This window comes from Oncorhynchus kisutch, linkage group LG11 (assembly GCF_002021735.2).
Source record: "Oncorhynchus kisutch isolate 150728-3 linkage group LG11, Okis_V2, whole genome shotgun sequence".
NCBI classification, from domain to species: domain Eukaryota; kingdom Metazoa; phylum Chordata; class Actinopteri; order Salmoniformes; family Salmonidae; genus Oncorhynchus; species Oncorhynchus kisutch.
In genome coordinates this window covers 19,474,485-19,486,892 of record NC_034184.2, presented here as the reverse complement: position 1 = coordinate 19,486,892, position 12,408 = coordinate 19,474,485, and the positions used below count along the sequence as shown (strand labels likewise).

General features: G+C 40.1%; 1 protein-coding gene across 2 annotated transcripts in view; it reads right to left on the bottom strand.

Annotated features, from left to right (window-relative positions):
• abca5 (ATP-binding cassette, sub-family A (ABC1), member 5) overlaps positions 1 to 7,587 on the bottom strand; it is a 103,176-nt gene extending 95,589 nt beyond the window's left edge. For both annotated transcript variants that reach the window (XM_020495552.2, XM_031835414.1), the window contains exon 1: positions 7,246 to 7,587. In XM_020495552.2, coding sequence (XP_020351141.2) covers positions 7,246 to 7,258 — 13 coding nt within the window. In that variant the 5' untranslated portion in view covers positions 7,259 to 7,587. The remainder of the gene's footprint in view (positions 1 to 7,245) is intronic.
• Between the last annotated feature and the right edge of the window lie 4,821 nt (positions 7,588 to 12,408).

Here is a 12,408-nt window from a genome sequence, read left to right as displayed (position 1 = left end):
GAACAGACCCGAGCGCTGGAGCTTCTTGTTTTAGTTTCTGTCTGTAGGCTGGAAGCAACAAAATAGAGTCGTGGTCAGCTTTTCCGAAAGGAGGGCGGGGGAGGGCCTTATATGCATCGCAGAAGTTAAAATAACAATGATCCAGGGTTTTACCAGCCCTGGTAGCACAATTGATATGCTGATAGAATTTAGGGAGTCTTGTTTTCAGATTAGCCTTGTTAAAATCCCCAGCTACAATGAATGCAGCCTCAGGATATGTAGTTTCCAGTTTACATAGAGTCAAATAAAGTTAGTTCAGGGCCATCGATGGGTCTGCTTGGGGGGGGGGGGGGGGGGGGGGATATATATGGCTGTGATTATAATCGAAGAGAATTCTCTTGGTAGATAATGTGGTCGACATTTCATTGTGAGGAATTCTAAGGCAGGTGAACAGAAGGACTTGAGTTCCTGTATGTTGTTATGATCACACCACGTCTCGTTAATCATAAGGAATACCCTCCCGCCCCTCTTCTTACCAGAAAGATGCTTGTTTCTGTCAGCGCGATGCGTGAAGAAACCAGCTGGCTGCACCAACTCTGTTAGAGTCTCTCGAGTGAGCCACGTTTTCGTGAAGCAAAGAACGTTACAGTCTCTGATGTCTCTCTGGAATGCTACCCTTGCTCGGATTTCATCAACCTTGTTGTCAAGAGACTGGACATTGGCGAGTAGTATGCTAGGGAGTGGTGCGTGATGTGCCCATCTCCGGAGCCTGACCAGAAGACCGCTTTGTTTGCCGCTTGGGATCCGATCCATTGTCCTGGGTGGAAGGCAAAACACAGGATCCGCTTCGGGAAAGTCATATTCCTGGTGAGTTGACGTTGCTCTTATATTCAGTAGTTCCTCCCGACTGTATGTAATGAAACCTAGATTACCTGGGGTACTAATGTAAGAAATAACACGTAAAAAAAACACGAAGCGAGGCGGCCATCTCTATCGGCGCCGGATATGTATTTGGATTCATATGTATTAATTAAGGATTCATCTGTGAGGCCATGTGCTAAACAGAGTGAATCGTTAAGTAAACATGAAAGATTTCAAGATTAAAAGTGGTAAAAATAGTTGCCTACAATAAGGAAAAACTCCAGGTAAAAATGCACTATCTAGTCCTTGGCGTATATCCTAACCAGACTTTGGTGCAGGTCATGTTGTTCTTCACATTACTGCCTCTGTTTAACACACACTATATCAAATAAAATCTAAGTTTGTCATAAGCAGAGGATACAGAAGGTGTAAATGGTAAAGTGAAATGGTTACTTGCATAGTAACAATATCAAGAGGAGAAAGTGTCCAGATTTAAAATGTTTAATTATTTGATGACGCTTTCCCGACACACTTGTCTAAATTGATGGGTCATGTGAAGGAAATGCTAAAACCAACCGAGCCACATGTAGCTAAGTGGATGGGTAACTATTGTCTAGACATGTACACGTGTTCATGAAATACGATAGATAGCCGTAATCACCCCTAGTCACACCTTTCTAACTTGATGGGTCATGTAATCACCTGGTGAAGTGCAGCCTTTTGTTTAGACCTGTTCTTCTGACATTGCCCATAATAATATTGAGATATTTCTTAATTCCATTCTTTAACTTTTAGATGTGTGTATTGTTTTGAGTTGTTAGATACTATGGCACTGTTGGAGCTAGGAACACAAGCATTGATACACCCACAATGGTCAAGTTTGCGGACGACACTACAGTGGTAGGCTTGATTACCAACAACGACGAGACGGCCTACAGGGAGGATGTGAGGGCCCTCGGAGTGTGGTGTCAGAAAAATAACCTCACACTCAACATCAACAAAACAAAGGAAATGATTGTGGACTTCAGGAAACAGCAGAGGGAGCACCCCCCTATCCACGTCGACGGGACAGTAGTGGAGAGGGTAGTAAGTTAAGTTCCTCGGCGTACCCATCACGGACAAACTGAAATGGTCCACCCACACAGACAGCGTTGTGAAAAAGGCGCTGCTCAGGAGGCTGAAGAAATTCGGCTTGTCACCAAAAGCACTCACAAACTTCTACAGATGCACAATCGAGAGCATCCTGTCGGGCTGTATCACCGCCTGGTAAGGCAACTGCTCCGCCCACAACCGTAAGGCTCTCCAGATGGTAGTGAGGTCTGCACAATGCATAATCGGGGGCAAACTACCTGCCCTCCAGGACACCTACACCATCCGATGGCACAGGAAGGCCATAAAGATCATCAAGGACAACAACTACCCGAGCAAGCCACTGCCTGTTCACCCCGCTATCATCCAGAAGGCGAGCTCAGTACAGGTACATCAAAGCAGGGACCGAGAGACTGAAAAACAGCTTCTATCTCAAGGCCATCAGACTGTTAAACAGCCACCACTAACATTGAGTGGCTGCTGCCAACATACTGACTCAACTCCAGCCACTTTAATAATGGAAAAATGTATCACTAGCCACTTTAAACAATGCCACTTAATATAAATGTTTACATACCCTACATTACTCATCTCATATGTATATGTATATACTGTACTCATTTAAACTGCTGCATCTTGCCATCTTTATGTAATACATGCATCACTGGCCACTTAAAACAATGCCACTTGTATATGTTTATATATCCTACATTACTCATCTCATATGTATATACTGTACTCTATACCATCTACTGCATCTTGCCTATGCCGTTCTGTACCATCACTCATTCATATATATTTATGTACATATTCTTTATCCCTTTATACTTGTGTGTATAAGGTAGTAGTTGTGGAATTGTTAGGTTAGATTACTTGTTGGTTATTACTAGAGTTCGACCGATTAATTAGGGCCTATTTCAAGTTTTCATAATCGGAAATCTGTATTTTTTTTACACCTTTATTTAATCTTTATTTAACTAGGCAAGTCAGTTAAGAACATATTCTTATTTTCAATGACGGCCTAGGAACGGTGGGTTAACTGCCTCGTTCAGGGGCAGAAAGACAGATTTTCACCTTGTCAGGGGGATCCAATCTCGGGGGATCCAATCTTGCAACCTTACAGTTAACTAGTCCAACGCAATAACGACCTGCCTCTCTCTCGTTGCACTCCACAAGGAGACTGCCTGTTACGCAAATGCAGTAAGCCAGGGTAAGTTACTAGCTAGCATTAAACTTATCTTATAAAAAAAACAATCAATCATAATCACTAGTTAATTACACATGGTTGATGATATTACTAGATATTATCTAGCGTGTCCTGTGTTGCATATAATCTGACTGAGCATACAAGTATCTAAGTATCTGACTGAGCGGTGGTAGGCAGAAGCAGGCACGTAAACATTCATTCAAACAGCACTTTCGTGCGATTTGCCAGCAGCTCTTCCTTGTGCTTCAAGCATTGCGCTGTTTATGACTTCAAACCTATCAACTCCCGAGATGAGGCTGGTGTGACCTGGTGTGACCGAAGTGAAATGGCTGGCTAGTTAGCGCGCGCTAATAGCGTTTCAAACTTCACTCGCTCTGAGCCTTGGGGTGGTTGTTTCCCTTGCTCTGCATGGGTAACGCTTCGATGTGGTGGCTGTTGTCGTTGTGTTGCTGGTTCGAGCCCAGGGAGGAGCGAGGAGAAGGACGGAAGCTATACTGTTACACTGGCAATACTAAAGTGCCTATAAGAACATCCAATAGTCAAAGGTTAATGAAATACAACCTAAAACTTCTTACCTGGGAATATTGAAGACTCATGTTAAAAGGAACCACCAGCTTTCATATGTTCTCATATTCTGAGCAAGAAACATTAGCTGTCTTACATAGCAAATATTGCACTTTTACGTTCTTCTCCAACACTTTGTTTTTGCATTATTTAAACCAAATTGAACATGTTTCATTATCTACTTGAGGCTAAATTGATTTTATTGATGTATTATATTAAGTGAAAGTGTTAATTCAGTATTGTTGTAATTGTCATTATTACAAATACATTTTTTATTTTAAAATCGGCCGATTAATCGGTATCGGACGTTTTGGTCCTCCAATAATTGGTATCGGTATAGTCGGTCGACCTCTAGTTATTACTGCATTGTCGGAACTTGAAGCACAAGCATTTCGCTACACTTGCATTAACATCTGCTAAACATGTGTGACAAATAACATTTGATTTGATTTAAAGAGATAAGTGGGGCTAACACAGAACCCAAACTGTTTGTGCGTGTGCGCCATCGTTCATAAATATATTTTGTCCCACTACACCAAACACGATCACAACATGCCGATTAAAAAATCAAAACAAACTCTGAACCAATGACATTAATTTGGGGACAGGTTGAAAAGCATTAAACATGTATGGCAATTTATCTAGTTAGCTTGCACTTGCTAGCTAATTTGTCCTATTTAGCTCGCTTGCTGTTGCTAGCTAATAGGTCCTGGGATATAAACATTGAGTTGTTATTTTACCTGAAATGCACAAGGTCTTCTACTCCGACAATTAATCCACACATAAAAACGGCCACCCGAATCGTTTCTAGTCAATTCTCCTCCTTCCAGGCTTTTTCATCTTTGAACTTATATGGTGATTGGCATCTACACTTTTACCACGACAACCGGTAAAACATTTTTATCTTTCAATCACCCACGTGGGTATAACCAATGAGGAGATGTCACGTGAGTATCTGCTTCTATAAACAAATGAGGAGATGGAAGTGGCAGGACTTTCAGCGCAATCTGCGTCAGAAATAGAAAGGAGTTCTATTTTAGCTCCTGGCATTGCAGACGCTCGTTGGTGCACGCGAGCAGTGAGGGTGCAATAATTGAATAACATGGATTTCTAAATTTATTTTGCGACGCTCCCGCACGCGATGTCTGGTCTGGTCAGCAAGTAAGGCTTAAGAGGGTGTGAACGATGCTGAATAGGTGTAGACAAGGAAGATTTCTTCAGTAGGTGTACCAAAACATTCATGGGCCATTTTCTCAAATGTGGTGTTAAAAAATTATATAAACTTTTAAAGCAGAATTACTTTCCCATTGTTCCTCAATCTACTTTTATCCTACGTAAAAACATAATTTCAAATGTTGCTACATAAGACCGAATCGAGTCGATGGTCACATTTTAGAGCACACTGTAAGGAGTAGCTATAATGTAATGACACCAAAATGCTGTCTGTATCATGTAACGTTATCAGTGGAGGCACCTCAGAGGAAGAGGAGGACCATCCTCATTTTGCAAAGGTCTACATTAGCCTCCACAGCATATGTAGCGTAGCACCATGGTATAGCTGGAAGAAAGCTATCTTCCGTCTTCCTCTGGGTACATTGACTTCAATACAAAACCTAGGAGGCTCATGGTTCTCACCCCCTTCCATAGACTTACACAGTAATTATGTCAACTTCCGGAGGACATCCTCCAACCTATCAGAGCTCTTGCAGCATGGATTGACACGTTGTCCACCCAATCAAAGAATCAGATAATGAATTTAGTACTGAACACATAAGCTACAGCTAGCACTGCATAAAATGAGGTGAGTAGTTGACTCAGAGAGAGAGAGACAACAGTTAAATTAATTTCTTCCGAAATGAAGGAGAAGAGCAATTTTTTTCACTTTCACAGCTAGTTTAGCCTGCTCAAACAGAGGGATGCTATGTTAGCTAGCTGGTTATGACTATCCAACACAACACTGAAACTCTTTCAAGTCAAGGTAAGCTTTTGGTTTGACCAATTTATTGCCACCGGGGCCTGCCGGTGTAACTGCTTACTAACTGCTTACTGACTGTACACTAATGTAACTGCATGATTGTAGAGGGTTTACTAACTTGTTAGTTCTGTTAGCTATGCTTACTATGATGTTATTTTAGCAAATATTGTGAGAACAATGGAGGCTGTGTGGAGTGGTTTGGCTCGGAAAGGTTTTTTCGCCTGGTCACATACAGTTGATGTGTTGTGCATCCCCAAGCGAAGAGGTGAGAGGAGGAGAGTGCATAGATAAAAAGAATAGAACGTGGCTGCTATGAAAGTGAATAGTGTTTACACGTGATCACTGCTTGCGATTACTGCTGCTCTTTAATTACTTGATACTTTTCTTTCTTATTATTTTAAACTGCATTGTTGGTTAGGGGCTCGTAAGTAAACATTTCACTGTAAGGTCTATAGACCTGTTGTATTCGGCACATGTGACTAATACAATTTGAATTGATATTCATTCAGCTGATTCTACTGAAAAATGTTTCTTAAACGGATGCAAATGGAACAAAACAGGGATAAAAAATAATAATTTGTCCAATCGTTTGCAACTGTTGGACTAATGATTACACCCTATATCAGCTTGATGCAGGCAAGAGTGTGCAAGGTGGTACTGAATGTCACCATCAGTCCATATGTCAAGGTCTGTCACCTCAAATTTGTCTCTAGTCCTGTGTGCGCCTACGTTGTAAATTTTCATTCATAGGCTTGGTTGTAGCAACCTCATGATAGGTATAGGGAAAATGTTAGTATCATGTAGTAGTCTAAACCTATCGCTGTTACATTGAACAGGGTGAATGGAATATGAATGACAGTCATCCAATATGCTTTAATAAAAATATGGTCATGCTCATGAAAAAACATCGTCCTCCCTCATCTTAAATGGCACTGACCGCAACTGAGCGTTATTGTTCACCGATTATAGGGTCTTACAGGAGGCATATAGGTCTAAAAAGGAACACTTTAATAATGATTTTCTCAAAAATGGTTTGTGATACAAATGTAAAAAGCATGAACAATGAAGTTTTTGAGAATTGCCAGAACAATGACATACCAAAAATATTTCCGCTCCCGCTGGTGTGGAATCGGCATATTATTCTACAACGTTCGTAGTTCAATGATTTATATAACATGCAACATGAGGAAAAACGCCAACCGAGCTGTGGCCATGGATCAATAAATAACCCTGTTGTACACGTTAGCTAGCTAACTACAGTTGCTAGCTACCTAGCTAACTAACGTTACCGACTAACTACAGTTTATGTTAGATAGCGAAGATTAGCAAGCAATACCAGACAAGTGGAATGCCTGGCATGGGAATGTTAGATATAAGACGAAATATTATGTAGTGGATAGACACAAATATCGCAATTTAAAATAAATTCAGGTCGGTTTTTATGTAGCTAACGTTAACGCGTATCCTAGTGAGCTAACTGAGGGCACAAGGAGTGATGCTAGAAAGGAAAGAATGCTAACACAAAAATAGCTCTGCAATTAAATAAAATATAAACGTTTTAGCTACTCACGTATGAAATACATTAAGACATGTCTTTTTGTCTAATTTGTTCCTTTGTGGCCCTTGTGCTCTAGGTCCGTTTTATGTAAACAAACCAAAATCGCCGTTCCTGGTCGTTACTAGTTACAACAGTCACAAAGTCATACACCCCGCCTATTTCTACAATCTATCTTCTTAAAATGTCATTTTGACCCTAACACTAACCTTAAGCCTAACCATAGCCACACTGCTAACCTTATGCATAAACCTAAATTAAGACCAAAAAGCTAATTTTTGTTTTCATGATTCTTTACGATATTGTCAAAATTGACTTTGTGGCTATGGTAACTACTAGAAATGGTGTTTTCTGTCGTTCTTCGTCTCTGCCATCGAATGCGGTGCCACAGAGTGTGACGTTGACCAATCAAGAGTCATTGAAGCTGTATTGTGCTCTGGGTGGTTGGTAAATTCAGAGCGCAGTCAGCTTGTCCGTTCGTAAATGTATTGCACAACTGTAACTTTCATAGAAGAAAATAGACTGAGATAAAAACTCGGTGCCAACCAAGACCGACAGTAGGGATAGGGTAGCAATTTCAGCAACACTATGGTCTATAGTTACTCATCAATAAGTTTATTTATGTAGACACAAATACTGAACGCACATTGGGTAAACCTACAATACAAAATATTGCATGTTGAGTCCGCGCACAATAATATGGTCCAGTAGGGAATTTAATGTAGCTTTATGTGGTTTTGGTGGAATTTCAGCAAATGATCAAATACCGTTTCCATATACACGGGCGAAGGGAATGCTGGGTAATATTGTACCCACTACTTTCTGATTGTTTCGCTGAGAGAATATGCTTCATTCCGCTGTTAAACTACAGCATTGATGTCTGGAATAACACGTTTGAAATTACAAGTCAAAAAGCTGCTAACATTTACGCATTTACAGCATTTACGCATGCGCAGACAACAGTTCCAGTTCAGGGTCGTCATTAGTTACCACAGACAGAACGTTATAAACCTCGCCGATTTCTACAATTTCTCTTCTTAAAATGTCATTTTAAACCTAAAAATAACCTTAAACACACTACTAAGCATAACCCTAACCTTAAATTAAGACTAAAACCACATTTTTATTTTCATGAACAGAATAAGTTAGAAGAAAAACAAAGAAATGGAGTTGCTTATTCAAGAAAGTTCAAGCGTAATATTTTTTTACAAAATAAAGCAAATTGGATGGAATATTGGGAAAAATGCACCAAATTCTTTTTTAATCTTCAACATAGAAATGCTACCAAAAATAATATACAGAAACTTATTACAAATGACGGTGTCATCCATGATTCACCAAACTATATTTTGAGAGGAAGCAAAGTACTTTAAGCTTATGTTTCATTTCAGTCTAGTCCGTCTCTACTAACTGAAGTTAATTGTGAGGAATTTTTTTCTATTAGTAGTGTCAAATTAACAGAGGTACAGAAAGACTCATGTGAAGGCCTGAATACAGAGGATGAATTTCTATATGTAATTAAAGCCTTTAAGTCCAGGAAAACTCCAAGGCTGGATGGCAGTTGAGGTATATCAAATATTTTTAGATGTACTCAAATGTCCATTATTAACATGTTTTAACCATTCCTATAAAAATGGAGAACCCTTACACTTCAGTGTTGTGATGCCAACATTTTAGCAAAATGTATAGCACTTAGAATTAAAAAGGTGTTATCAAATATTATTCATCCTAATCAGATTTTTTACATAGGAGATACATTGGAGATAATATAAGACAATAACTGAAAACAATAGAACCAGGCCTTTGATAAAGAACAACTATAATGTATACATAAATGCATGGACTATTTTAATTTAGGAGAATCTCTTATGCAATGGGTTAAAGTTACAGAATGTATAGTAACCCCAGGTGTAAAATAGTAAATAATGTCTACATCTCAGAAAGTATTCAACTGTAAAAGAGTAGTAAAACAAGTTTGTCCACTATCAGCATACTGTATCTATTTATTATGGCCATGGAAATGTTAGCTAGTAAAATCAGATCCAACAATAAATCTGCAATATTGATATCTGCATTGAGAGCATCCTGACCGGTTGCGTCACCACCTGGTATGGCAACTGCTCGGCATCTGACCGTAAGGCGCTACAGAGGGTAGTGTGTACGGCCCAGTACATCACTGGGGCCAAGCTTCCTGCCATCCAAGACCTATATAATAGGCGGTGTCAGAGGAAAACCCATAAAATTGTCAGAGACTCCAGTCACCCAAGTTATAGACTCTTTCTTCTGCTACCGCACGGCAAGTGGTACCAGAGTGGCAAGTCTAGGACCAAGAGGCTCCTCAACAGCTTCTACCCCCAAGCCATTAGACTGCTGAACAATTCATAAAAATCGCACTGCACAATTTACATTGATAACCCCTCCCTTTTGTACACTGCTGCTACTCGCTGTTTGTTTGTTACCTATGCATAGTCCTCAACTAGCCTGTACCCCTGCACACGGACTCGGTACCGGCGCTCCGTGTGCACCGGTACCGGTGCTCCTGTATATAGCCTTGTTATTCTTATTGTGTTACTTTTTATTATTACTTTTTTATTTTAGCCTACTTGGTAAATATTTTCTTCTTCTTGAACTGTACTGTTGGTTAAGGGCTTGTAAGTAAGCATTTCATGGTAAAGTCTGCACTTGTTGTATTCAGCGCATGTGCAATAAAGTTTGATTTGACTAAAGGCTTCAGTCATACAAGTTAATACTTGAATCCGAACTGGTTCTGCAACAGATTATTAGGAATGGCTTACCCTCTGTTCAAAAATAGCCCTTTCCATGAATTCAGATTACAACATCTCACTTTCGGTCATTTAAAAATTTAATAATCTCCGAAATATTAATATTTTTTAAAACAAGCCATAGAAAGCTGGTTGCAATTTCAGTTTAATCCACCAGAAAAATAATAATTGATAAAAAAAATATGTTAAAATAAATGTTTAAAAATTGTATAATATTTGTAAATAATATAATTTGTATTTGTATTTATTATCGATCCCCATTAGCTTCTGCTAAGGCAGCAACTACTTATCACACATAAAACAAAAGATAAAACAGTATATCATAACATTATTACACCACTACATATCTACAATACAAAATGTATAAAACCACCATACAATAATATTACAATGTGTGTTCTGTTAGACAGGTAACTCTTTATCCACAATATAGTAGGGGCTGTAAAGCCATGACACGTTTTTCCAGCAGCAGACTATGATCGATGTCAAAAAGTCTAACAAAATAGCTCCCACAATCTTTTTATCATGAATTTCTCTCAGCCAATCATCAGCTCCTTTGTCTTTCTCACATTGAGGGGAGAGGTTGTTGTCCTGGCACCACAACTCCAGGTCTCTGACCTCCCTGTAGGCTGTGTCATCGTTGTCGTTGATCAGGCCTACCAAGGTTGTGTCATCGGCAAACTTGATGATGGTGTTGGAGTCGTGCCTGGCCATGCAGTCATGAGCATCCACCTCATCTGACCACTTCCGTATTGAGCGAGTCACTGGTACTTCCTGCTTTAGTTTGTGCTTGTAAGCAGGAATCAGGAGGATAGACTTATGGTCAGATTTTCCAAATGGAGGGCGAGGGAGAGCTATGTATGCATCTCTGTGTGTTGAGTAAATGTGGTCCAGATTTTTTTTCCTCTGGTTGCACATGTGACATGCTGGTAGAAATGAGGTAACTCAGATTTCAGTTTGCCTACATTAAAGTCACCGGGCCACTAGGAGCTTCTGGATGAGCATTTTCTTGTTTGCTTATGGCCTTATACAGCTTGTTGAGTGCGTTCTTAGTGCCAGCTTCGTTCTTTGGAGGTAAATAGACGGCTACGAATAATATAGATAAGAACTCTCTTGGTAGATCGTGTGGTCTGCAGCTTATCATAATGTACTCTACCTCAGGCAAGCAATACCTTGAGACTTCTTTAATATTAGACATCGCACACCACCTGTTATTGACAAATAGACACACACCCCCACCCCTAGTCTTACCAGACGTAGCTGTTCTGTCCTGCCGATGCACGGAAAACCATGCCAGCTCTATATTCTCTGTGTTGTCGTTCAGCCACAACTCTATTAACATGAGATATAACAGTTATGAATGTCCTGTTGGTAGAATAGAATGTTATGTATATGGGGGATATGGGGGATACAAACATCCCAGCTCTGCATATTTTGTTGCAAAGATATATAATCATTAGATCACTTGTTTTGGTATTGCCCATATGTAGTTTGTTTTTGGTCGCAGGTTCAGGAATGGCTGAAAAATCCCAACATTCACTTAAAGCTATCTTTGCAAATAGCACTGCTGAGTGACTTGAAAAGCCATGGTCAGTCAAACAATAATATAATAGTACTTTTAGTAAAGGTGTTCGTCTTTAATGTAGAATCTGTGGAAACTATAAGAATAGGTAGGTTCAGAACTTTTGTGAAACATCACAGCACAGTGAAAAATATATGGCAAGTAGAAGTCAAGACTGGATGGTTTTTAGAGATAGATGGGAGGGGTTAAGGGTAGCTGAAGAATATATAAAATGTGGATTGAAGAGTGTAGAGAAATAGTGAAGTGTAGGAACAGGGCTTTCAGAATGTTGAAAGGGTCCCATAATTACCAGCACCTGATTCATTATAAACAAGCAGTAGTAAGAACAATCATTAGGACAGTTAAGAGAGGATATTGGTGCCGGTTCTGTGGAAACATAGGCAGGACCACTTCTGTGGGAAAGGTACTGTATAGGGGATGATTAAGAGGATGAGTGGGGTCAGAATAGATTGGGATCTCCCTGTGCTGTAAAGTGGGGAGACTGTTGCAGTGAGAGACATGGAGAAGGCAGAGATGTTAGCCCAGGCATTTGTGAAGGTGCACAGCTCAAATAATCTGACAGAAGCGTGGGAGAGAGAGGGTCAGAGGAGAACATCAGAGGGTCCTGGATCAGGACCAAAAGTGGGGATACATTGAATGGCCCTTTTACATTGGCTGAGATGAAGAGAGCATTAGCTAAAGCTGGAGCAACATCTCCTGGGATGGAAGGGATGTGTTACATCATGATGGCTCATCTCAGTGACGCTGCAATGGGGAAAGTATTGGGCCTTTACATTAAGGTGGGGCAGGAAGGGAAACCACCTGGAAGTTGGA